General features: G+C 48.9%; 2 protein-coding genes across 6 annotated transcripts; one reads left to right on the top strand and one right to left on the bottom strand.

The window, feature by feature from the left end:
- Positions 1–956: 956 nt before the first annotated feature.
- Positions 957–10707, bottom strand: Inpp5j (inositol polyphosphate-5-phosphatase J). Of its 5 annotated transcripts, none has more exons than XM_026408942.2 (13): positions 10603–10707; positions 7764–8971; positions 7324–7437; positions 7105–7213; positions 6822–6938; positions 6321–6496; positions 5783–5894; positions 5515–5624; positions 5201–5384; positions 2098–2235; positions 1869–1946; positions 1668–1772; positions 957–1470 (listed from the first exon to the last, which is right to left on the bottom strand). In XM_026408942.2, the coding sequence occupies exons 1-13, from the start codon at positions 10705–10707 to the stop codon at positions 964–966; spliced, it is 3063 nt and encodes a 1020-aa protein (XP_026264727.1). In that variant the 3' UTR covers positions 957–963. The 5 variants fall into 5 exon arrangements, with proteins under 5 accessions (XP_026264727.1, XP_026264728.1, XP_077652943.1 ...); XM_026408943.2 differs by having other exon boundaries at positions 8898–8971; XM_077796817.1 differs by lacking the exon at positions 6822–6938.
- A 9955-nt stretch (positions 10708–20662) lies between these two features.
- Positions 20663–23303, top strand: Selenom (selenoprotein M). Its single transcript, XM_026408897.2, has 5 exons — positions 20663–21018; positions 22247–22282; positions 22424–22458; positions 22794–22872; positions 22951–23303. The coding sequence occupies exons 1-5, from the start codon at positions 20890–20892 to the stop codon at positions 23107–23109; spliced, it is 438 nt and encodes a 145-aa protein (XP_026264682.1). The 5' UTR covers positions 20663–20889; the 3' UTR covers positions 23110–23303.
- The last annotated feature ends 122 nt before the right edge of the window (positions 23304–23425 follow it).

The raw sequence follows: 23425 nt of genomic DNA, 5'->3' as shown, positions 1-23425 counted from the left end.
ATGCGTATTCATGTTGCAAAATTAATACATGTCTCAATAACCTGCCTAGGAAAGCCCTAGCACCTTGTCATGACACCAAGGGCAGCTGGTAGGAAACTAGGAATGTCACAGAAGTACCTGCATCTGAATCCAGGATGGGGGCACTGGAGAGGGCTTCCCAACTCCTCTCTTTCTAGGGGGCTCCTTCTTTTAATAGCTGATACAACTTTCCTAGCCTAGGCCTGGACCATTCTTTCTGCCCTAAACCTAATTCAAATCTGTTCTGTGCACTGGGGCAAAGGACCTCCCTCCCCTGTTCTAAGCCTTGATTTCCTCCTCTGAAAAGGGTGTGTGTGTATACCAGAGCTACCTCATAGTCTTTTGGGGATCAAGTGAACTAATATATACATACTTATAGCACTTAGCACCTAGTAAATATTCCTTCTCTAACACAGCCAAACTGCTTTGGTGTAAAATCCTGAGAAACTGATGTAACCTCTTGGAGACCTCAATTTGCTCTCCCATGCCTGAGTCTAAGAATGGCACTGAACCCATTTGGTTGTGGTACAGATTAAAGGAGATGACATGAATCCCATATATAGTACCTGGTAAATGTCAATTCTGTCATTCTCTTACCTCTTTATTCTCTGCTTCTGACTAACTACCCCCATCCCCAGACTGCTAAGAAGTTAGGAAACAGCCAGGAGTGAAGCTGGAGAATTTAATTCCTAATGGATGTACTCCAAGATTAGGATTTCTGCCAGTGCTCCCCCACCAATCCAGATGGGGGTCCAGGCGGGGCTTTGCTGATTATCACAGTTAAAGTGCCAGGACTGAGTTTGGGGGGACCCTACTTGGACACCCCTGGCCAGGACAGAGTGGTAGGTACAGATACAGCTGGAGCAGCAGCAGAAGAGAGGCAGGCAGGTTTGTGGAAGATTGAGGCAGAGTGGGGCCACCAGGGCCCATCTGCCCACCCCATCCTCATGGCCCTAGGCCCCCTTCCTCTAGTCCTTGACGTCCCTGGGGACTGGGAGATAGGCTGTCAGGGTCAGAGGTCTCCCGATCAGGTCCCCAGGAGCCACCACCACCAGGATCTACAGCCTCCAGACGCAAAGCTGGCAGCAGGCCCAGGCTTCGAGGCACAGCTGGTTGAAAGGCCCAGGGGCCAGGAAGCCCAGAAGGCCCCTCCTCACTACTTCCCCAGCTGCCGCTACTATTGCTCTTATCAGGGGCCACCCAGGGCAGCCGGCGGCTCTGGGGTGATGGGCTACGGCTGGTACCACGGCGTTCACGGGATGAAGGCCGAAGGGCAAGACCAGGGAAACGGGCCAGGCCTGGACTGCGGCTACGGTGTCTCTTGGACTTGCCAGGACTGGGGCTGCGGGACTTGGGTGCAAGCAGCTCCAGAGTGCTGTCATCCTCACCCTCTGAGCTGGTGCCCGAGGTGTCTGTGCTGCTGCTGGCTGACTCCGAGGTAGGCAGCGAGATCTGAGGGGAATGCTGGTTACTGGAGCACCCCACTCCCCAACCTGGCCACAGAGGCCTCTTGAAACCACTCCAATCCTCCCATTGGCAGACCTAGAGAATTGGGCTACTGGTCTGAGGTCTCGGAGTAGAATGTGGAGGCTTTGGCATTTGAACAGGGCCTTTTGGCATCCCATGACCCTGCAGTCTGGCCTACTTACCTGGAAGGGTTCAGTGACACCAATGAGGATGCTGTGGTTGTGGCTATAATAGCCCAGGATGAAGTCTCCGTGGCCTTTTGGCAGCGATTCTTCACTGAATGTCACCTGGTGGGCCCAGGGGTATAAGCCCAAGTTGGGATTAAGGGGGCTACCTCAAGATGAGTCTTGAGGTCTCCCTACATTCCCTTTCCTTCTAAGTACCTGGTAGATATTCCCATCCACATCTTCATGTTTGGCCCAGACATAAGCCACATAGTCCTTGCAGTGGCGGAAACCCACCTGGGACAAGAAGAATGAGGACTGTGACCTCTAATACCCCTTCCCAGTAGCCTCTGGGAATAACACCAAACACTGGACACAGCAGTGACCCTCAGCTGTTCCTCCAGGGCACTTCCTCCCCTAATACACCAACCACCCTTGCCCTTCTCACCCGGTACAAGCCGATCCAGTCCCAAGAGCTGCGGGCGAACACTGTTTCCATGCGATACTTTACTACAGCTTGCTCCGGCCTCACCCACTCATCTGCTACCTCCAGACGCACCAGTGGTAGGTCGTCCCTGAAGGCAAACTGTCCGGGCAAGGCAGGGTTAGGGGGCAATCTCAGGGGAAACCCTCTAGCATTCCACACACCTGGGGTTCTTGGGTTGGAGTCAGCACAAATCAGCTGAGACAAAGGAATATGAGGCCATTTCATAGACTGAGAAACTGAGGTACAACAGGTCTAGGATAAACATCAAGCTTTCTGCCTTCTAGCCCAGGATTCCTTCTACCATTGCCTCCTCAGGGAGTGAGTGGAACACAGATTTGAGGCCAGTAGACTCTCGCAGTTTGGTCCTGGTTCTGCGTTGCACTTTATGCAATGAACAAGCTCTTTAGCCTCTTTGAATGCCAGGGCCCCTGGCTATAAACTAGAGGCTCTTATTTAACACTTGGGGGTGGTTCTACAGATTCATTGAAATACCATTTGTAAAACATTTTATAAACTTTACAGTATAAAAGTAAGTAAGTAATAAGAATTTGCCTACATGTTAACAAGGGGGACAGGCAAAATCCTATGATATATTGGGTATTCTGGGATAAGCTGAATACTCCTGAGCTGGCAAGAACAGCACACTAACAACTGCCTTGTCATCAGTCCACAAAGACAAATTATAATCATGAGTATCCTTCCCCCAGGATCAACGGTACTGATGGAGGTTAGGGGAGTCACCTAAATGGGTGGGACTGCAGGGGTGGCAGATAACCAGGGTATTGGCTCTACTGGTGTCCCTAGGAGAAGTGCTCAGGTGGTGCCAGCTTCAGGCCCTTGTCTGCTCCCCTGTTGATCTGGTTTCAGGTTTCCTTCCCTCAGTTTCTAAGCCAGGTTATTCCAGAAGAAACTGGTACATTCCCTCCCTGTCCCTGGGTTTCTAACAGTCTGGTGGAAATAGCCTCCAGCTCCTCCCAAGGTCAAAACCCCTGCTAAGCCCTATTCTGATGGCATTGCTTTGGATAATACTTAAGGTTCTCTGAGCCTCAGTTTCTCTCATCAGTAAAACAGGGAGAAGAATTTGGACATTTAAAAGGATGACACGTAAAGTGCCCTACATAGGGCCTGACACATTGTAGGTACTCAACAGGTAACATTTTTTGAGGGAGATAGTCTTAGAAAGGGCAGGAAGGACAGGGTAAAAGGAACAATTTTGTGTGTGTGTGTGTGTGTGTGTGTGTGTGTGTGTGTGTTGCTAGGAATAAAACCCAGGGCCTTGTACATGCAAAGCAAGCATTCTACCAGTCAGGTTCCTGACTGAGGGTTAAACCTCAAGTCCAAGTCCTTTACCATAGGTCATGGGAGGGGGAGGCCAGGCATGGGCACATTTCCACTCCCTGGAGACATTGGCCCTTGTCCTACTTACTGACGACCAGACAAAGTTACCAGGAAAAACATTTTCTGACCTGCAGGATTTCTTCTTATCAGATTGACAGAACTCAGTGTAGAGTTTCAGGGTTGGAAAGACTGGATCTAGCCTGCTCCACTTCTGCCAATGAGCCTTTCTTTGTATAACTTGGGGTCTATTAGGAACCTCAGATTCTCCCACAGGAAAAAAAAAAAAGGGAGTTTTACTACATGATTTTTTAGATCTGGTTCTGACATTCTAGAATTCTTCCCTCCCTCCCCATCTTTTGTTTGTTTATTTTGTTTTGCAGTTTTGAAGACTGAACCTAGGGGCTCTCTATGACTGAGCTACATCTCCAGTCCCTACCTCATTTTAAAAAATTCTGACAGAGTCTCACTAAATTGCTGAGACTGATCTTAAACTTGATGTTTACCTCAAACCTGCCTCAGTCTCCCAAGTAGATTACAGATATATGCCATCATGCCCAGCTGGATTTTTACTTTAACAACCAGGAACCTCAACCCTAAAAACAATATAGTCATCCCTCAGTATTTGTAAGAAATTGGTTCCAGAAATTGGTGGATACCAATATCCAAGAATGTTTAAATCCCTTATATAAAATGATATAATAATGTGCATATAACCTTGCACATTCTCCTATATATTTTAAATCATCTCTGATTACTTATAATACCTACCAACGCAAATGCTGTATAAATAGTTGTTATACTGTATTACTGAGGGGAAAATAACAAGGAAAAAAAAGTCTATACATGTTCAGTACAGATGAAATTTTTAAAATCTTTGTGTGTGTGTGTGTGTGTGTGTGTGAGAGAGAGAGAGAGAGAGAGAGAGAGAGAGAGAGAGAGATAGAGAGAGAGACAGTCAGACACTAGGGATTGAACCTGGGACTTCACAGATGCTAGGCAAGCACTTGACCACTGAGATATTCCCCTTCCCCTTCCCCTTCCCCTTCCCCTTCCCCTTGTCTAAGTTGCCTAGGGCCTCAAACTTGTGATCCTCCCGCCTCAGCACCCCAAGTAACTGGGGTAACAGGAATGTACCACTGTGCTGACAGGACACAATTTTTTTCTGAATATTTTCAATTTGCAGTTGGTTGAATCTGTGGATGTGAACCCATGATACAGAAGATGGTACTAAACTCTAGTAACTATTTTGAGTTTGGCTCTTTATTTTTTATATCTCTATTCCCCTTCTCCATTACTACCTTACTGTCATAAGGCTGGGCATACAATCAGATGGTAAGTAATAAATAATGAATGGTATATGGGGGTTTTGAGTAACATTTTGATTTTGCTGATCTTATTATACATGTGAATTTCAACATGTTACCCTAAACCTTTCTTGGAAGAAGGGAATCAGTCCAAGTTTAGTAGGAAAGGCATGTACTCTACAATCAACTGACTTGGGTTCAAATCCTAACTCTTCTTACTTAGCTGTGTAACCCTGGACAAATGATGCTATCCTATCTCTGAGTCTCAGCCTCCTTGTCTGAAAATAGAGATTATAACCCATTCCCATTCTGTTAGAATAAATAGATGCTACTAAAGGCAGATGCAAGGGGTTACAGGTGGGTAATGGGAAGCTGAGCTGGGCCAGAGGATGTCATGAGGGGAAGATGACGTTGGAACTCACCTGCAGGACAAACTGGGCAGCTACAGGCTTGTGGTCACTGACTGTATATTCCATGTGGCTGCGGTAGCTGTTCTGGGTCACTTGAAGCCGATGGCTCTCCCTTCCTGAAGGACTGGGACCTCCACCTGGAGCTTTGACCTTCCACAGGATACGATCTGTCCAGGCTGGTTTCCGCTTCTTAGCACTGCAGTGGGCAGAGATAGCCTGAGTTACAGGGGGCTGTGCCTTAACCTCCGGCCTTGCCTCCTGCCCCTCTTCCCACAGTCTTCCACAGGAGACCTCAGCCCACATCTTCATCCCATTTCAGAGCTTACCTGGTATCATATTTGTTGGTACCCACATCAAACTTGAAGGTGGGAGCGAAGTTAAGGGGCCCCTCCTGGAAGCCCTTCAAGATGGGCCAGGTGTTCTTGGCCATGTTGAGCTGTGGAGGTCCAGAAGGGCAGAACTGGACAACAGCTTGGAACCTTCCAGCACCCGGGAGTAGGGATGAGGGCAAGGACCATAACCTAAGGTACAGGTGTGTCCCAGGAATATGCTCTGTGTACTTGGGGGTTTGGGGTGGGGGCTAGGATTCCCCACCTGATCCTTCTCCCAAAGCTGATGGAGCTGGTCACTGTCAATGGCAAACTTGACAAAGTGCAGGTCGAAGCTCTCAATGCGGAAGTTCAGGTCCCCAAACCAGAATACAAGGCTGTTTGTGGGTGGGGGTTCAGTGGGTCAATGGGGTGGAAGGATCCAACCCAGATCCTTCTGGACCCCCATCCAACCCAACAGCACTGGAGCCTCTAAAGATGCCAGTGGGTGAGTGAGTGGCACCAGAGCCTTCAGACATCAAGAAGCAAAAGGAAGTAGAGGGGTGAGTCTGGAGGAAATTAGGTTCCAACCTTCAGTCCCTCGAAGCCCTCCAGGCCCTCAGCAAAGCTACACCCTTAAAGCTCAGCCCCCTCGATCAAATTGCTATCTGTCTTTGTATTCCCACAAGTACTTTGGATGGTCACTCACCCCAATAGGCCTCTCTCCACAAGCATCACCCAAAGGGTGCTCCACACACTGTCACTAGCCTTCACACCTCCACCCACACCTTGCCGCCTTGAAGTGGCAGCGCCTTGGCTCATACTCGTGATCCAGGATGCCGTGGGCACCAGGTCCCTGGAATTGCTGGAGGCTAAGGATGGTTTGAAAGTTGTCCTTCCGCTGCTCGGCCTTGTCCATGTGTGCTGGCAAGTGGCAATTCAGGAAGCAGAGCATGTGCCCGAAGGCCGCCAGTCGTATGCTCACTCCACCCTTGTTACCCTAGGGAGGCCGGGTTGGGCAGGTCATGGGCGGAGCCTAGGCGAGGAAGTGAGTCGCTGGGAGGGCATAGGAGAGGATGAGGGTGGATGAGGATTGAACAAGGGTGGGTCCTAGGAAAAGACGCAGAACTTTGGGACAGGGCGGGTAAAGAATAGGGGCGGGGTCTAGAGAAATGGGGTGTGATGTTGTTGGTACTTGGGGAGAGGCAGGCGGCTGGGTAAGGGGGTGCAGCGTAAGGAGGAAACCTTGCAGATGCATGGGGGCCAGGGGACTAATTAAGGGCCACCTTTGGGGCTATTCCCTCCTGGACCTCTCCCATGCTCACCCAGTAGCCACCCAGGCCAGTGCGAGTGCAATCGGTCTGCACATCCCTCAGGAAGGGCAGGTGATAGTACTTGGCGAACAGCAGAAGGATAACGCCTTGCATCCTCACAGTACTCACCTGCAGGGAGAAGCCGGAGGCAGACACTGCTTTTGAGGATTAAGACACAATACCTTGTCCCTATCTTGCCCACGGGACAACAGAGGCCCAGCAGTTCCCACAAGAGTCAGAAAAAAGATGGGGTCAGGAATCCAGAAGCTCTTCCAAAGGGTGAGGGAGGTATTACCAGCACAAAGTTGAAGGGCCCCAGGGCATCCATGAAGAGCTCGCTCCACTGGTCAGTGAAGAGAGCGTCCTTGAGCCTCTTGTTGATCATGGAATTCACTTCCTGCAACCTGGGGAGGTACCAGGGTGGGGGCAGCCATGGATTGGAAACCCCTATCATAGTTGAGGGCCTATGAGGCCTGAGGGGCTGAGAAAGGGGTATATGAACTTTGCCCCTCACCCTATGGCGATCATGTCTGCACCGTCACTGTCATTGCCACCGCCCAGGTGGAGGAGGGATGTGACATCGTCTGGGGGCATAGCAGTGCCCACATTCCACGTGACCACAGTGATCCTGGGGGTAGGGGTATGGAGAGGTTACTGCTGGGCACCACTTACCCACCTTCCCCTGCCCTCCCACAAGGCTTTCTCTGGAGAGGCAGATGTGGGTAAAATCTTTTAGAAGAACCCACACTGGACCCAGAATCCCTCCTACCAGATTCTCCCTGGTGATATACACTGAGGTCGGAATAAGTCCCTTAGGAAAGGATGATGTCTTTTAAGTGTCCCAAAGTGGGCCCAGCACCCCTCCTAGGGACAAATCCTCAGGGAGGCACTCTGAGTCAGAGTAAACCATCACCCTGGAAGAATGGCTAGTCTCCAAGCTCAAGGTCCACTCACCGGAATCCAGGGTCGCTCTTGCATGTAGGCTGAGCTGACCAAGAGGAGGAGGATAAGGAGGATGACGTGGATGTAGACGAGATGGTGACTGGGGCTGGAGCTTCTTGGGTCTGAAGATTAGGGCTTGGGCACCTGCCAGGTCCTGCACCCTGGGTGACAAGCCCTGAACTAGAAGTGCCAGGTCCTGTACCCTGGGTGCTAGACCTGGGGAGGGCCACCTCAGGGGCTGGGGTGACACAGGAAGAGCAGTTGGGAGATCGGCTGGGGGATCGGCTGGGAGACCGAGGTGGCTTGGGCAAAGGTGGGGGCACAGTCTGACCTGAGGAACTCCCTGGCCGGAAGGTAGGGGACAAAAGTCCAGGGGAGCGAGTGCCAGGCTCTGGAGGGCCCTGGCTCACATCCAAAGGCAGGGTCTGGGGTGGCCGTGGATCCTCAGGGCTGTTGCGGGGGGCCTCAGGCCGGGCTCGGAAGGAGAAAGAAAACCGGGGATCTTGGGAGGTTTGGATGAAGGATGTGGAGCCTGTCGGACCCGATGCCTGAGCTGGAGGCTGGAGATGCCCTTCAGAAGTGGGGAGAGGTCTGGGGGCTGGGGCGTCCCTCTGTCTAGCTGGTGTCCATCCTACAGAAGCTGGAGCTGAGGCCATGGCTGTTGGAGCCAGGGTCTGCTCCTGAGAGGGTGACAGAATTGGACTGAGCACTGGGGAAGGACTGGAGTGGGGCTGGAGGGGCTGCTCCTGAGAAGCCAGGGCCAGGCTTAAGCCTGAGGCTGCTAGTGCTGGCTTGGGTCCCACAGAGGTGGGTGATAACTGCTTCTGGTCCCTGGAAATTGGAGGCAGAGTAGATGGGGGAGGCCTTGGCACTGCTGAGGCAGACATCACCAGTTGCCCCAGGGATGCTGGAGCCAGGACTGAGCCTGAGGTGGCTGGGGGAGGCTTTGGTCCAGCTGAGGCAGACACCACCAGCTGGCCCACAGATGTTGGAGCCAGACTAGAGCTGCGGTGGGAAGGAACTCTTTTCTGTCCTCCAGGAGTAGACATTGGAGCCATGATGGGTCGGGGAGATGCCAAAGCCAGCCTCGGCCCCTCTGAGGAAGGTGACATAGCTGTGTGTGGCCCCACAGGTGCTAGAGCCAACTTTGGTTCCATGGGTACTGGGGCTGCATTCTTCTTTGCTGGGAGCTGAAAATTTGAGTCCACTTTGTAGAGGATCTCTTTTTGGTACCAAGAATTAAACCCGGGGGGAGGGGCACCTAACCACTGAGACACATCCCCAGTCCTTTTTTATTTTTAATTTTGAGACAGGGTCTTGCTAAGTTACTTAGGGCCTCCCTAAGTTTCTGAGGCTGGCTTTGAACTCTTGATCCTTCTGCCTCAGCCTCCGAAGCTTCTGGGATCACAGGCGTGCGTCACTGTGACTGGCTTCAGCTTCTCTGAGCAAAAAGCTCTCTCCCCATCTTTGAAGTCTAAAACCCGTTTCACATATGGGGAAACTGAGACCTGAATTGAATAAAGCAGAGTGAGCCTAAATCTGAGGGTTCTCCTGTTCTTTCTGGCTGGAACCCACTCTGTGCCTACCCTGAACAGTTTCCCTGGGGAAACTCTCTCATTGTAGTCTCTTCAACTCCCTGGCCAAGGGCAAATGACCTGACACTCCAGGTCCACCCACACTGGGTCCAGCCTGTTAAGTACTTCTCCTTTTCTCCATGGTGGCCAGAAACCCTCAGATCCTGTGTCGTCATAGTCCGTCACCTCCCTGCCCCGTTCCCCCAACAAAACATCCCCAACTCCTTGGTCAGATTCCTCCCTGTGTCATCCATTATCAAAGCTCCTCACAGGGGCAAAAACTGAGGACTGAGACTAGCCATGTACATTCCTGGCCCAGCTCTTTGTGCTCAGAGCCTCGGTTTCCCTGTCTATAAAGCAAAGGGACGGGGTGAAGGGTCCTGGACCACACCAGATTCTGAGGAGTCTTGGTCTCATATTCCCTACATGTTGTGGAATTAAACTATCCTCACCAAGTGTGATTGTACCATTCAGAGGAAGTTGATCCTGATGTCACACCTCTCCATGTCCAGGTCATACCTTCCTACCCTCTTCACCCTCTCCCCCACCTGTGAGGACAGACCACCAGGTATCCCCTTTATGTCTGGCAGGTAGGGGACAATAGTAGGGTGCTGCAGGGATCCACTCTCCCTTTTCCATCCATCCTCTGTTTATGATGTCCCGTCCCCAGAAGACAGGATAAAGTGTCCTTTGCCAAGGAGGACAGAAGAAGGTCTACATTCACCCCAGGGTGGCCCCATCCCTGCTTCTAGAGACGCAGTTCTGTCTCTGTCCTGTGTCCTTCTCGGTTCAGAGAACCTGAAACTGTGCCTCCACCTCCCTTCCCAAACTCAAGCTCTTTGAGGCTGCATTTTGGGCATCCTTCTTGGCTCCAAGTGTCCCACTGTGTACCCCCCCACACCGCCTCCAGCACTAACAACTTAGACATCCCAGATGTCACAGTTTTAGTCTTCAGAGACAAGCCTCCTCATTTTGCAATAGCTCAGAGAAGACAAGCAACTTGCCCAAGGTCACACAGCAAAGCTAGAGAATAATTGGGTCCCCTGACACCCAGTCTAGGGCTCTTTGGGGGATTCCTGGAAATGGCTAACTCCATCTCTCTCTCTCTGGGCATTCTGTCACTGACCCTCAGCCTCCAGGGTGACCTCTTTGCTCAGCTCATGCTTGGTGGGCACAGGAGAGTGCCAATCCCTTATCCAGGGGTGCCAGGGTGCCTGCAGTGTGGGGGGCGTGAGACCAGGGATCAGGAATGGGGGGCTAGGTTTTGGGGGTCTTACCTTGGAGGGTGTCCCAGTTTGAGAAACCCCATGTGGCCCAGATAAGGGGCCCAATCGAGTCCCATTCCCTGGTCTCCCGCTACCACTGTTGCTCTGGCCCTCCATGTCTGCAGCCCCCAGCAGCCCGGGCTCCCTCGGGCTCTGGCTCCAGCTCCTCCGCTCCCGGGAACCAGTGATGTCATCAGTCGTTTCAACCTGCTGAGAATTTAAAGGCACAGGCACCCACTTTTCTGCCTAGAGGTGGCCCTCACAAGGAGGCTGCCCCCTGGGAAAACTTCAAGTTGGCTGCTGAGGCTGAAAAGACCATGGGGGTCAGAGAATGCCCATCACCTAGCCCAGGTCCCAACTGGAACCCAGGAGTAGGCATTCTGTTTACCCCCACCCTCCTGACAATAGGCCTGGCCAGACCTTCTCCAGGGAGGGGCATTGACACACCTGCAGGTGAGACAGGGACAGGTGGTTCAGAGGTCAACAACCTCTCCAAGGCCTCAGAGACACCTGAGTCCCTGCCCTACTCTTGTAAACTTCCTACCTCCCTGTTAGCCCAGGCCTTGCCTTGGCCCCCACCCTTGCCCCATTTTCAGGCCTTGGTACCTGCCCCCCTCCACCCTCCCTCCTGCCTGGCTCCATTCTTTCCCATTCCAGAACTAGACACTCAGGCTCCAGCCACTTTCCCATCTCAACCTCAGCACCAGCCCCTCCTCTTCTGCAAACTCTTCGCTGCCTGCAGCAGGCCCCACATCCAGGCCTGTCCTAGCCCAGCTTCTCAGCTTTCCCTTCTCCAGTACTCACTGGGTGTGGTTTGGGAGGGAACTTCCTCAAGGTCACCTGGTAAACTAGGAGGGTCTCCTGAGTTTCAGTGAGGATACTCAGTAACCATGGGGGTATGTAGGGGATGGGTACTGGGGTGGAGAAAGGTCCGGGAGTGGGGGATTGGATTTGGCACCAGGGTCAAACAGGCCTCCGAACTCCAATGGCTAAGACCTTGCACAGGGCCTGGTCGCAAACAGGCCTAGGGGAATGATTGCTGAATGAATGAACAAATGAATGAATGAATTAGAAGAGTGAATAAGTGATGAGGATCAGATTTGGCCAGGGATGACTGTGGTCTATGATTCTGTCTCTTCTTCACACTCTCTTCTATTTGCTTAGCAGTCCCTGAAATACCAGTTTCTTCAGAACTGCTGGATTGCTTGGGGAGGCCTGAGCCCACCCAATTCAGGCTTAAAATGTTCAGAGTTCTGTCCCCAGAGCTTCCAGTTTGTTGACAGTCACATCTGTATTTTCATGGGCCTCTGCGGTCCCCTATGTGAAGGTCATGGGGATGCCTCATTCTCCTTTACTCTCCCACCTCTACTTGGCTGCCTCTGGGTCTATTCTATATTTCCAGCCCATATCTTTATGAGGCTGGAATTTGAAAAGACAAAGACAGACCATATTAAGGTACTGTGATAGAAAGGTCTTTGGACAGTGATGGCAGAGATAACAGTGCTAATGGTGGAGGTAACTGTGATGATGGGTATGATGATGTACATAACTAACAATGGAAGTGAGGAATTGACAGTGATGGTGGTAAACGAAGAGAAAGTGATAGTGATGGCAAAGGCAAGGTGATGATGGTTGGGATAAAGGTGATTGTAGAGATAGTGCAGGTGTTGAGAACAGCAGTGGTGGAGGTGATAACAAAGGAACAGATTATGGTGCTGGTAATGGAATGAAGGGAAAGTGTCATTGGGGATAAACAGAGGACAAATGGGGGGCAAAAGAGATGATGGGGTGGTACTGTGATGATGGAGAGGTGGTGGTGGGGTTGGAGTTGAGGTAAGGTGGCAATGAAAGAGGATGTGAGAGTGGACATGGAGGTGATTATTAGAAAGGGAAGAAAAATTTGAATTCACCTTGCCCAGTCCTCTGACTCCTATTAAACAAGTGGAAAACTGAGGCCCCCAAGAGTACCAGCTTCTGATGCAATTCTGGAGGGGATGGGAGGAAGATACAGGCCTCTGGGACCACTCCTAGGGTTAGGACAGGGTACCAATGCCCATTGGAAGCTACACAAATGTCATGCAAATGACTGCACAGAGAGCTCCTCTGTGCCAGGAGGACAACCCAGGATTTCTCATTATCTCCCCTCCCTGAGCTCGGAGCTGGCAGGGGACTTTATTTCTGCCCCTGTTACTGATTTACCTGGTGAGGTCACTGAGATTCTTGACTTGTGTAAGGGAGGTAAAAAAAACACCAGATGCCTCCATAGTTTGCTGTGAAGATTAAACAAAATAATAGATACAAAGTGTTTAGCATAGAGCCTGGCATAAACAAGCTCTTAGTAAAGGCTCCGTAGTTATCATCATCATTATCATCATTTCTTCATCATCATCATTATCATCATCATCACCGTCATTATCTACTCCAGCCCACCCATTTGGTAGATGCTGAAACTGAGGCCTGGAATGGTTGTATTCCTAGGAGGAAGGGGAAAGGAACAGGAAGGGGGTGGTGGAGGGTGGACCCCAGCTGAGAAGGGAGCGAGTAAGAGCTATATTTGAACTCCTGGTATGATGACTCAGGAGGTTGATAACAGGCTCTGGGGCTCAGGGCGGCAGGCCGGGGGCAGCTGCCAGGGAGAACCGCCCCCCTGGAGACGGCTGTCTCTTGAGGCTCCTCCTGGCTCCCTCCTTTCCTTCATTCTGCAGGGAGGAGTGGTGTACCAAGGCAGAAGGTACAGCTTGGCCAGCCCCTTTCTGGAAACTCTTAGTGCTTCCCTTTAGGCTGTTTGGGTGATAGGAAGGGAAGACGGGTGGTTGACAGTTATCCCATTTACTCTCCACAATTACCCTGAAAGATTGGTCATAAGACCCATATTTGATAGAAGAAAAAACTGAGACCCCCACAGAGAATGGAGCACTAGAGAGGGAGAGGATAATTCTGCTTTGCGAAAGAGATGACTATTGAACCCTTGCTTGGAAGGAAAGTACACGATGCCAAATTGAAGAGGATAAATGCCCTAGAAGCAGAGAGAATGGCAGGTGCAAAGAGATGGGGTGTAGAAGGTTCTGGCTGTGAGAGGAAATAAAATTTGGACATGTGCCCTTCCAGCCTTTTGGCTCAGACTAAACACACCATGAGCAGGGGAAAGAGAGAAATAAAAATTCCTTTTTCCTCCTCTTCGTTCTCCTTTTACTCCTTCCGTGGGTATTTGAGGATGGCAATGGTACAGAAGGGTTTGTTCTTCCTTCTCTGGTCACCCTGACCCAGGCCCATCCTGAAGGAGGACCCATTATGGCCACTATGTGGGAAATGTCTAGAAAGACATAGAGGATGAAACAAGGTATTGTGGAAAGGTGACAGAGGTAAGCATTAGGAAGAACGAGGTGAACAGGGAACAAAGGAGCATTTCTTTTCCCAAGACTTCAAATTTCCTTGCTGATAACAAGTGCCATATGTTATATGTTATATCACTGCCCCTTTGTTTCTACTCTCTGGGGAAGGTCATCCTCACCCGCCCCCCCCCCCATTCTGCCACTCAGGAAATGGGCTTGAGAAGGAGTGACTTTCCCAAGGTCACACAGCTGGGGCTGAGCTCAGGCATCCCTCCTCCCTCTCCTTGGCTCCCCCTCCTCCCAGGCAGCCTGGCACCCGCTGTCAGCTGCTCTGAAGTGAGTGGCTATTTTTATTCTGGTGCGAGGGGATCTTGAGCAGCAGAGCCATGTAGGTTAGAAGGCTCTAGGACACCCGTCCTTAGCAAGCAAGGGAAAGCTTACTGCAGGGACTAGATTGTACTAAACTTAGCTGGGGGCTCTCAATTCTTGCAGACTGACTGCCCTGCTCCCATGTTTCCAGAAGCATCTCTATTGGGGTTCAGAACAGAACATAGAGTCACAGTAAACTCTGGTTATGACCCTGATACCACATCCAACTTGAGCCCTAATCTTGATGTTGACTGAGCCCTGATCTCATGTCAAGACTGAGCCTTTACTCCATCTCTAGACTAAGTTATGACCATTGCCTTAGAATAAGCCCTGACGAACAAATCTTTACTCCTCACACTTCAGATAGAGCCCTAATATCCAGAGTATACAAGGAACTCAAAAAATTAGACAAAAAGACAACAAATAACCCAATCAACAAATGGGCCAAGGACCTGAGCAGACACTTCTCAGAGGAGGACATACAATCAATCAATAAGTACATGAAAAAATGCTCAACATCACTAGCAGTCAGAGAAATGCAAATCAAAACCACCCTAAGATACCATCTCACTCCAGTAAGAATGGCAGCCATTATGAAGTCAAATAACAACAAGTGTTGGCAAGGATGTGGGGAAAAGGGTACACTGGTTCATTGTTGGTGGGACTGCAAATTGGTGCAGCCAATTTGGAAAGCAGTATGGAGATTTCTTGGAAAGCTGGGAATGGAACCACCATTTGACCCTGCTATTGCCCTTCTCGGTCTATTCCCCAAAGACCTAATAAGAGCATGCTACAGGGACACTGCTACATCGATGTTCATAGCAGCACAATTCACGATAGCAAGATTGTGGAACCAACCTAGATGCCCTTCAATAGATGAATGGATAAAAAAAATGTGGCATTTATACACAATGGAGTATTACTCTGCATTAAGAAACGACAAGATCATAGAATTCGGAGGGAAATGGATGGCATTAGAGCAGATTATGCTAAGTGAAGCTAGCCAATCCTTAAAAAACAAATGCCAAATGACTTCTTTGATATAAGGGAAGTAACTAAGGACAGAGTAGGGACGAAGAACAGGAGAAGAAGATCAACATTAATAGAGATGAGAGGGGGAAGGGAAAGGGAGAGAGAAGGGAAATTGCATGGAAAGGGATGGTGATCCTCAGGGTTATACAAAATTACATACAAGAGGAAGTGAGGGGTAAGGAAAGAATAATACAAGTGGAAGAAGTGTTTTACAGTAGAGGGGGTTGAGAGAGTAGAGGGGAGGGGAGGGGAGGGGAGGGGGGATAGTAGAGAATAGGATAGAGAGCAGAATTCATCAGACACTAGAATGGCAATATGTAAATCAATGGAAATGTAATTGATGTAACTGATATGATTCAGCAATCTGTATACGGGTAAAAATGGGAGTTCATAACCCTTTTGAATCAAACTGTGAAATATATCAAAATAGATGTAATGTTTTGAACTACCAACAATAAAATAAAATTAAAAAAAAAAAAAGAATAAGCCCTGACTCTAGTCACATACTGAGCCCTGATCCAAGCTCAGCAAAAGGCCAATCCTAATTTGAGACCTTGATTCTGGACCTAGACTGAGCCCTGATCCTAACCTAAGACTGAGCCCTAATCACAGACTGATCACTAACCCTAGTCCAAAGTAAACCTTGTTTTTGACTGAATCCTGACTCTGGTGGAAGCTTAAACCCTGATCTTGTTCACTTCACAAACTGAGCCCCAAATGTAATCATTGACTGAACCCTGATTTCAGACTAAATTCTGACCCTGGGTGGTGCAAACTTTGGATTCCTTGGTTATACACTGAGTCTTGACCTCTGGCTATGCCCTGAATTTGGTAAGAGTTTGAGCTCTGAACTTAATCATGGAGTTTTGTGAAGTCTGAGCCTAATCATTCCAACCCAGACTCAATTCTAAACCTGCCCCTTTCAAGGTGCAGGAGACTCACCCCAAGGTGCTCTACCATTGAATTATATCCTCATGCCTTTTTATTTTTATTTTGAGATGAGGTCTTGCTAAGTTGCCAAGGCTGGCCTGGAACTTGATATTCTCCTGCCTCAGTCTCTGGAATCTCTGGGATTGCAGGTCTATGCTACCAAAACCTTAAACCTTAAACCTGTTCTTAATCTAAGTGTTCACTTGACACTATTTGAACCTGACCCCATCACAGCCTAAACTCTAGTCCTAGCCCTATTTTGGCCTAGATTGCATGCTTTCACATAAGGGGCATTAATTATGAACAGAGATCTTTCCTGGGAGATTTTAGGCCTCCTGTACTGCTGATTGCCAGAATGTTCCTGGTACTATTGTGGCCACTGTCTCCACTGCTGGTTCCACTGGCTGGCTGGTCAAGCCTCAGCAGCCCAAACTATGGCCCCTTCAGGCCACAGAGTCCAGGTTAATGCAATGAGAGTGGTTTGGTGGCATTTGTCCAATGAACAACAAGGGCCCATGGGGGCACTGGGATTTGGCTCTGTCAGCAAAAAAACCACAGGCTCTGTGGGGCCTCTGGCTTCAGTCACTCTGGGGCCCTTGCTGGGGTAGTTTGGGGTTGAAGTAGAAGCAGAGTAGAGGGAACTAGTGGAATATGTTCCATTGTTTTGGAAAAGTTTACCATTTGTGTTTAAGTAGTACACACTTACTATAGAAAATATAGGAAAAAGCATAAAAGAGAAAAAATTTCACCTATAATTTTATCCACCAAGAGATGATCATTTTCAATTTTTGAATTGTTTCCATCTAGATTTTGTCTAGGCATATGTATTCATACATACATTTATAAAATTCGTTGGTGGCTATGTTGTCATCACAACATTCATTGCAGTTTGTCTTCGTAATAGGAACCAGAATATGATTCACTTTAAGAAGGGGTCTTGGGGACTGGGGATTTAGCTCAGTTGGTAGAGTGCTTTCCTCACATGCACAAGGCCTCTGGGTTCAATCCCCAGCACCACATACACACACACAAAAATTGACAAATCTTACTGTATGTTAATTGTACCTAAATAAAATTGGCACAAAAATTGTTTTAAAAAAAGCAGGGGGTCTTGGGTAGAATGCTTGCCTCACATGCTCAAAACCTTGGGTTCAATTTCTAGCACCACACCAAAAAAGGTGGGGGGGTCTCAGGGCTGGAGTTGTAACTCAATGGTAGAGTGTTTGCCTAGCACATGTGAGGCAATGGGTTCAATCTTTGGCACCATAAAATAAATAAATAAATAAAGTTATTATGTCCATCTACAATTAAAAATATTTTTAAGAGAATAGGTTTCAATTGGTTAAGCTGAGTTTTAAAAATCATTGAGCCTTTATTGTTTAAGCCAGTTTAAGTTACAAAGAGCATCACAACTTGCAACTGATATTACTATATTGCAGTTTCGAAGCTTTTTTGCTTTTGTTACTTAATACCATAACTATGAACATTCTCCATGTCATTCAACATTATGATACATCATTTTAAACAACTGCATGGTTTTCCATTGTGTGGAACTACTATCATTTACTAAATTCATCCTCTGCTGTCACAAACTTACAGTATATTTGATAAACAACCTTGACCTAACAATTGGTCCCTTCTCTGATGATTACTTTGGGGCAAACTCTGAGCAGTGGAATTATAGGGTCAAACAACTGTTTGTAGGGTGTTGACATACTGAATCAAATTGCCCTTCAGGAAGTTTGGATGAATTCATACTTCCATGGCCGTGAATAGTGTTAGAGATAGTCCACTCCAATCATATTCTCAATGTATTCATGCATTTATAGAAAACAGATATTAAAAAACATCTCCAAGGCAATTATTTTTATATCTTTTTTTTTTTTTAAAGAGAGAGTGAGAGAGGAGAGAGAGTGAGAGGAGAGAGAGAGAGAGAGAGAATTTTTTTTTAATATTTATTTTTTTTTTTTAGTTCTCGGCGGACACAACATCTTTGTTGGTATGTGGTGCTGAGGATCGAACCCGGGCCGCACGCATGCCAGGCGAGCGCGCTACCGCTTGAGCCACATCCCCAGCCCTATTTTTATATCTTCAAAATCAAGTCAGTGAAGGGGAAGTTGCAGGGTGCAAGCAAAGGGCTCAATGCAGGTGTGACTTATCCAGAGGCACAGTAGGTTCAGTGTCTAGGGCTCACAATATTTTCATGGGTCTGTGAAAATGTTTTAATTTTTTTTCTTTCTTTCTTCCTTTTGTTTATTTTGGCACTGGAGATTGAACCCAGGGGCTCTTAACCACTAAGCAACATCCCCAGCCCTTTTTAAAAATATATTTTACTTAGAGACAGGGTCTCCCTAAGTTGCTTAAGGCCTCACTAAGTTGTTGAGGCTGGCTTTGAATCTGTGATCCTCCTGCCTCAGCCTCCCAGCTGGGATTACAGGAGTGGGCCACTGTTTCAATTTCTTTTAAAATGGAAAAAAAAAACACATAACAACAACAACAATAAAATGAATATAGCCTGGATTTTATCATCTTTTTTATCAAGGCAGTTGTAAAATCCAATTTTTAATATGTATTTTTACTCACTTATTTTTATTATTGTATTTGGGATTGAACCCAGGAGCACTTTATCACTGAGTTATATCCCCAGTCCTGTTTATTTTTTATTTTGAGACAAGGTCTTGCTAAGTTGCTTAGAGCCTCATTAATTGCTGAGACTGGCCTCAAACTTGAAATTAACCTGCCTTAGCCTCTGGGATTAAAGGCATGTGCCATCATGCCTGGCTATTTACTCATTTTTGAGACAGATTTGCTAAATTGCTGAGGGTCTCACTAAGTTGTTGAGGTTGGTCTGGCAACTTGGAATCCTTCTGCTTCAGCCTTCCCAAATGTGCACCACTGCTCCTGCAGTAAGTAATATGTATCTTTTTTTAAATGGAGGAAGAAGCCCAAGAAGTCAAAATTCCTACAATTCATGCAGCTTTGGCTCAGGGTTGAGAAGGATTCTCTAGATTCAGTGGAAAGAGCACAGTGATCCCTCAGTATCTGCAGGGGTTTGATTCTAGACCTCCTCCATAATGAAATATGAGGATATTCAAGTCCCTTATATAAAGTTGGTGTAGCCTTTGCATAAAACCTGTACACAACCTCCTGTGTACTTTATTTGTGCAGAACTGGAGAGTAAACTCAGGGCCTTGCTCATGGTAGACAGGCACTTTACTACTGATAGCACTGGGGCTCTATATCCCTAGTTCTGTTTATTTAGACATTGTCTTCCTAAATTGTTCAGGTTGGCCTTAAAGTTGAGATTGAGTGAGTGAGCCGGCCGCCGGCCCCCAGCTCCAGCACCACAAACTGCAATCTACCTGAGGGATTACAGGCATGCACCATGCCTGGCTCCATAAATTATCTGTAGATCACTTACAATGCCTAATACAATGTAAACAGTATGTTTTGTAGTTAATACCATATTGGTTGAAATAGCAATAAAAAAGTCTGTATGTGTTCAGTACAGATGTGATTTTTACTTCCAAATTTTTTTTGAAAAATTTTAGTTGTAGATGGACACAGTACACTTATTATACTTGTTTATTTAAAAATTTTTTGTAGTTGTAGGTGGACATCATGCCTTTATTGTATTTGTTTATTTTTATGTGGTGCTAAGAATTGAACCCAGTGCCTCACAAGTGCTAGGCAAGCTATCTGCCACTGAGCTACAGCTACATCCCTATTTTATTTATTTTTATGTGGTGCTGAGGATGGAACCCAGTGCCTGACAGTGTCAGTTGAACACTCTACCACTGAGCCACACCACCAGCCCCTCCAAATATTTTTCAACTTGAGGTTGGTTTAATCCACAGTGTGACAAAGGGCTGACTATACTTGCTGTGTTTGCTGAAGGCATGAAGAGGGGAAATGGTAGTTTGATCTAGTTATCTTTGGTCTGGTGAGCTGAGCACAGAGATGTTTTGGGTTCAAATCCCAGATCCACAACTTAATCTATTTCACCTTTTTAAGTCTGTTTCCTAAACAGCAAAATAGAGTTTAGGGAGCCTGGTAAAGATGAGGTAAGGAATGAACTGATAATGAAAGCCAGCACTGCCCAGATCCTGTTCTAATAAGCTTTAAGTCTATTAATCCTTTTATTATCCCAGCCCCCAAGAAGTATTAATATTCTCTTACTATAAAATATGCTCTGGGCAATTGAACATTGATCGAAATTTCGTACAAAGATATTAAATGCACAAATAAGGATTCCCCAGGTTTCAATGTCCCTATATTAAACTCAAGGATCTGACCCAGAAACCCGTCTGTCCACGTCCCGTCTGCACTTTCTGCTGGCGTGAGGTGGCGCTGTCTGGCCACAGCATGCAGGAACGTCCACGCTCTCATTTGACAAAAGAAGCGTCGACATTCTCGTGATTCGGGAAGTGAAGGTTCGGGTGTCAGAGAAGAGTCAAGACAGAGCCAGGAGCTAGTGGGAGGCATCCACGCGAGCCAGGGGTGGAGACCTAGGGCTGGGGGCGTGGTCTCGGGCGGGGCGGGGCCTCTGTTGGAGACCCTGCCAGCTTGCGGGCCCAGACGTGGCGCAGTGGCCGGGTGGTTGGCCTCCAGCCTGCAGATCATCAGCTGGGTACCGATGAGCTTCCTGCTGCTGCCGCCGCCAGTGTTGCTGCTTCTTGCGGCGCTTGTGGCCCCAGCCACCACCGCCACCACCTACCGGCCGGATTGGAACCGTCTGCGCGGCCTGGCCCGGGCCCGGGTAGAGGTGAGTGAGCCGGCCCCCAACCCCAGCACCACAACCCACAAGCCCTACAGGCCCCACAACCTTGAGATTAGTGTTCGCTCTGGCTCCAGGAACACCCCGACCCCGACCGCCCTCCCTTCCTCCCCAAAAGCGCCAGGACCATCCCTCCCCCTCCCCCCCCCCCACCCCCGGATGCTTACCTTGCAGCCTGGCATCCCAAACCCTTGCCTTTCTCTCTTTCTGGCCCGACAGCAGGTCCCTGGACAAACAGGCCCAGTCTTTGACTTTTTGCTAGTCTAGGACTCTCCCCAAACCTGCTTCTGGGAGCCCAACTTCCCATCCCCCTTATCACTTCACTTATTCCTGGAATTCCTCCCCCATCCCAGTTCTAGGGCTTGGCGCTCCAGAGAATCTCTCTTCCTTCTTCTGGGGAGGAATGACTTTCTGGGCACCTCCCTTTACTCTGCAGAAGCCAGGGAAGGGGGCTGGAAACTCCGTTATCAATACTTACTATGCAGCAGTCCCCTTCAACCTCCCCGACCAGGAAATTCCACAGCAAAGTCTGTCTTACAATGTGATTTGAACCATCTCAGCTTCTCTCAGAACCTTAGTTTCCTGTCTGACAAAAGTGGGTAGGATGAAGGAGGCTGGAATGGGCGGTCCTGGGGTCTGAACTCCTGCTGAGATGGCCTCTCCTCAGGGAATGCGTAGAGGGATGCTCCCATCCTACCTTAGGGAATCTGACAGATGGTCTGTGGAGCTGGGCCACAGGTGGCTAGCAGGGCCCCACTCTGCATGGGTGGGGCAGGGACCAGATGGCAGGTGCCTCTAATGGGGGCCCTCAGGGCAGTTCTGAGTTGTTTCCTTCTTTATTGAGATTTCAGGGGCAAAAGGTCAGACCCAGGTCTCTACTTCCTGAGAAGGGCAGGGCTATCATGTCTGTCTCTAGGGCATTGGGAATTAATGATCAATAGGTTCATTCAAGAGCCCCAGGGCTGGCAAACCCCCTATGGGTGTCTGGCCTTGCACCTATTTCATTAGTTTCTCTAGGCTTGAGTTTCTCTCACCATAGAGTTCCTCCTTCTGCCCACAAGGGACCTTCATTCACCTCCTTCATTCCTTGGGAATTGCTCTTCTAGGGATAACTCAACAGTTCAACCCAATTCAAGGATGAAGATGTAATGGTCTTGGGGGTGAGATTAGGGTAAAATGAGGCACTTCTGACCTATCCCATTTTGTCCCCCTCCAGACCTGTGGAGGATGACAGCTGAACCGCCTAAAGGAGGTGAGTTTGAAAGAAGGGGATCTCTGGTTCTGTATCCTTCGAGCCTCTTGGGGAATGGCCAACATGATTAAAAAAAAAAAAAGATTGGGAACAGAGGGAAGGGAAGGGGACCTGTTCTCTGATGCTCTGGTTCCTCCCCAGGTGAAGGCATTCGTCACTCAGGACATTCCATTCTAGTATCCTTTTATTCTGGAGAAGGGGACATGAGGAGGGCACCTGGGAGAATCTCCTTTTATTGAATTTCACAGTTAAGAGATGGTAAATAGTTTTCATTGGACAACAGAATTGATTGGTATTGACTGCCCAGAGGATTCTAAAGTGGTCTTCAAATTGGGTAGGCAAGAAAGAAACTGGAGATAAAGGCCCTTTATTTCTTTGAACCCTAATTTCCTTGCGTATAAGTGGGGATCCCATTTGGGCACAGAATAAGCATTCAGCAAAGGCGGTATTGCTGGCTCCAGGAGCCCCAGCTCCCTCTGTCCACCACTACTCCCCTTAACACTCCTTTCAGCCACAACCTGGTGATGAAACACCTCCCTGGGGCCGACCCCGAGTTGGTGCTGCTGGGCCGTCGCTATGAGGAACTAGAGGTGAAAACTTGGGAGGCGGGTGGGGGCGGAGCGAGAGTCGGGGTTCGACATGCTGACCTCACCCCTTCTTGGCCTCAGCGCATCCCACTCAGTGAAATGACCCGCAAGGAAATCAACGAGCTGGTGCAGGAACTCGGCTTTTACCGCAAGGCTGCGCCGGATGCGCAGGTGCCTCAGGAGTACCTGTGGGCGCCGGCTAAACCCCCCGGGGAAGCTTCTGACCGCGCCGACCTGTAGGTCCGGAGGTGCGGCGGGGCTGGGGCCACCCTGCCAGAGTCCCGGAGACCGAATGAAGCGCTCAGCATCCCGGGAGCGCCTCCCTTGCTGAGGGCCGACACCTCGTCTCCGAGCCAGCAGAAGTGGGGTGGGGGAGGTTCTTCCTAGCCCCCTTTTCTTCCCTCCTCAGCTCCACTAAATTTCTTCCACCTTAACCGAGGCTCTTCTCCTTCTTTGCTACAGGCAGATGGTATGATAGGTCGGAATGGGTGCTCCAAATACCACTGGGAGACCTCGCATTCCCAACGCTTGGCTGCGGGAATTGGGCCCATCCAGG

This window comes from Urocitellus parryii, chromosome 3, assembly GCF_045843805.1.
Source record: "Urocitellus parryii isolate mUroPar1 chromosome 3, mUroPar1.hap1, whole genome shotgun sequence".
Classification (NCBI taxonomy): Eukaryota; Metazoa; Chordata; class Mammalia; order Rodentia; family Sciuridae; genus Urocitellus; species Urocitellus parryii.
This window is presented reverse-complemented; position numbering and strand designations above follow the sequence as displayed.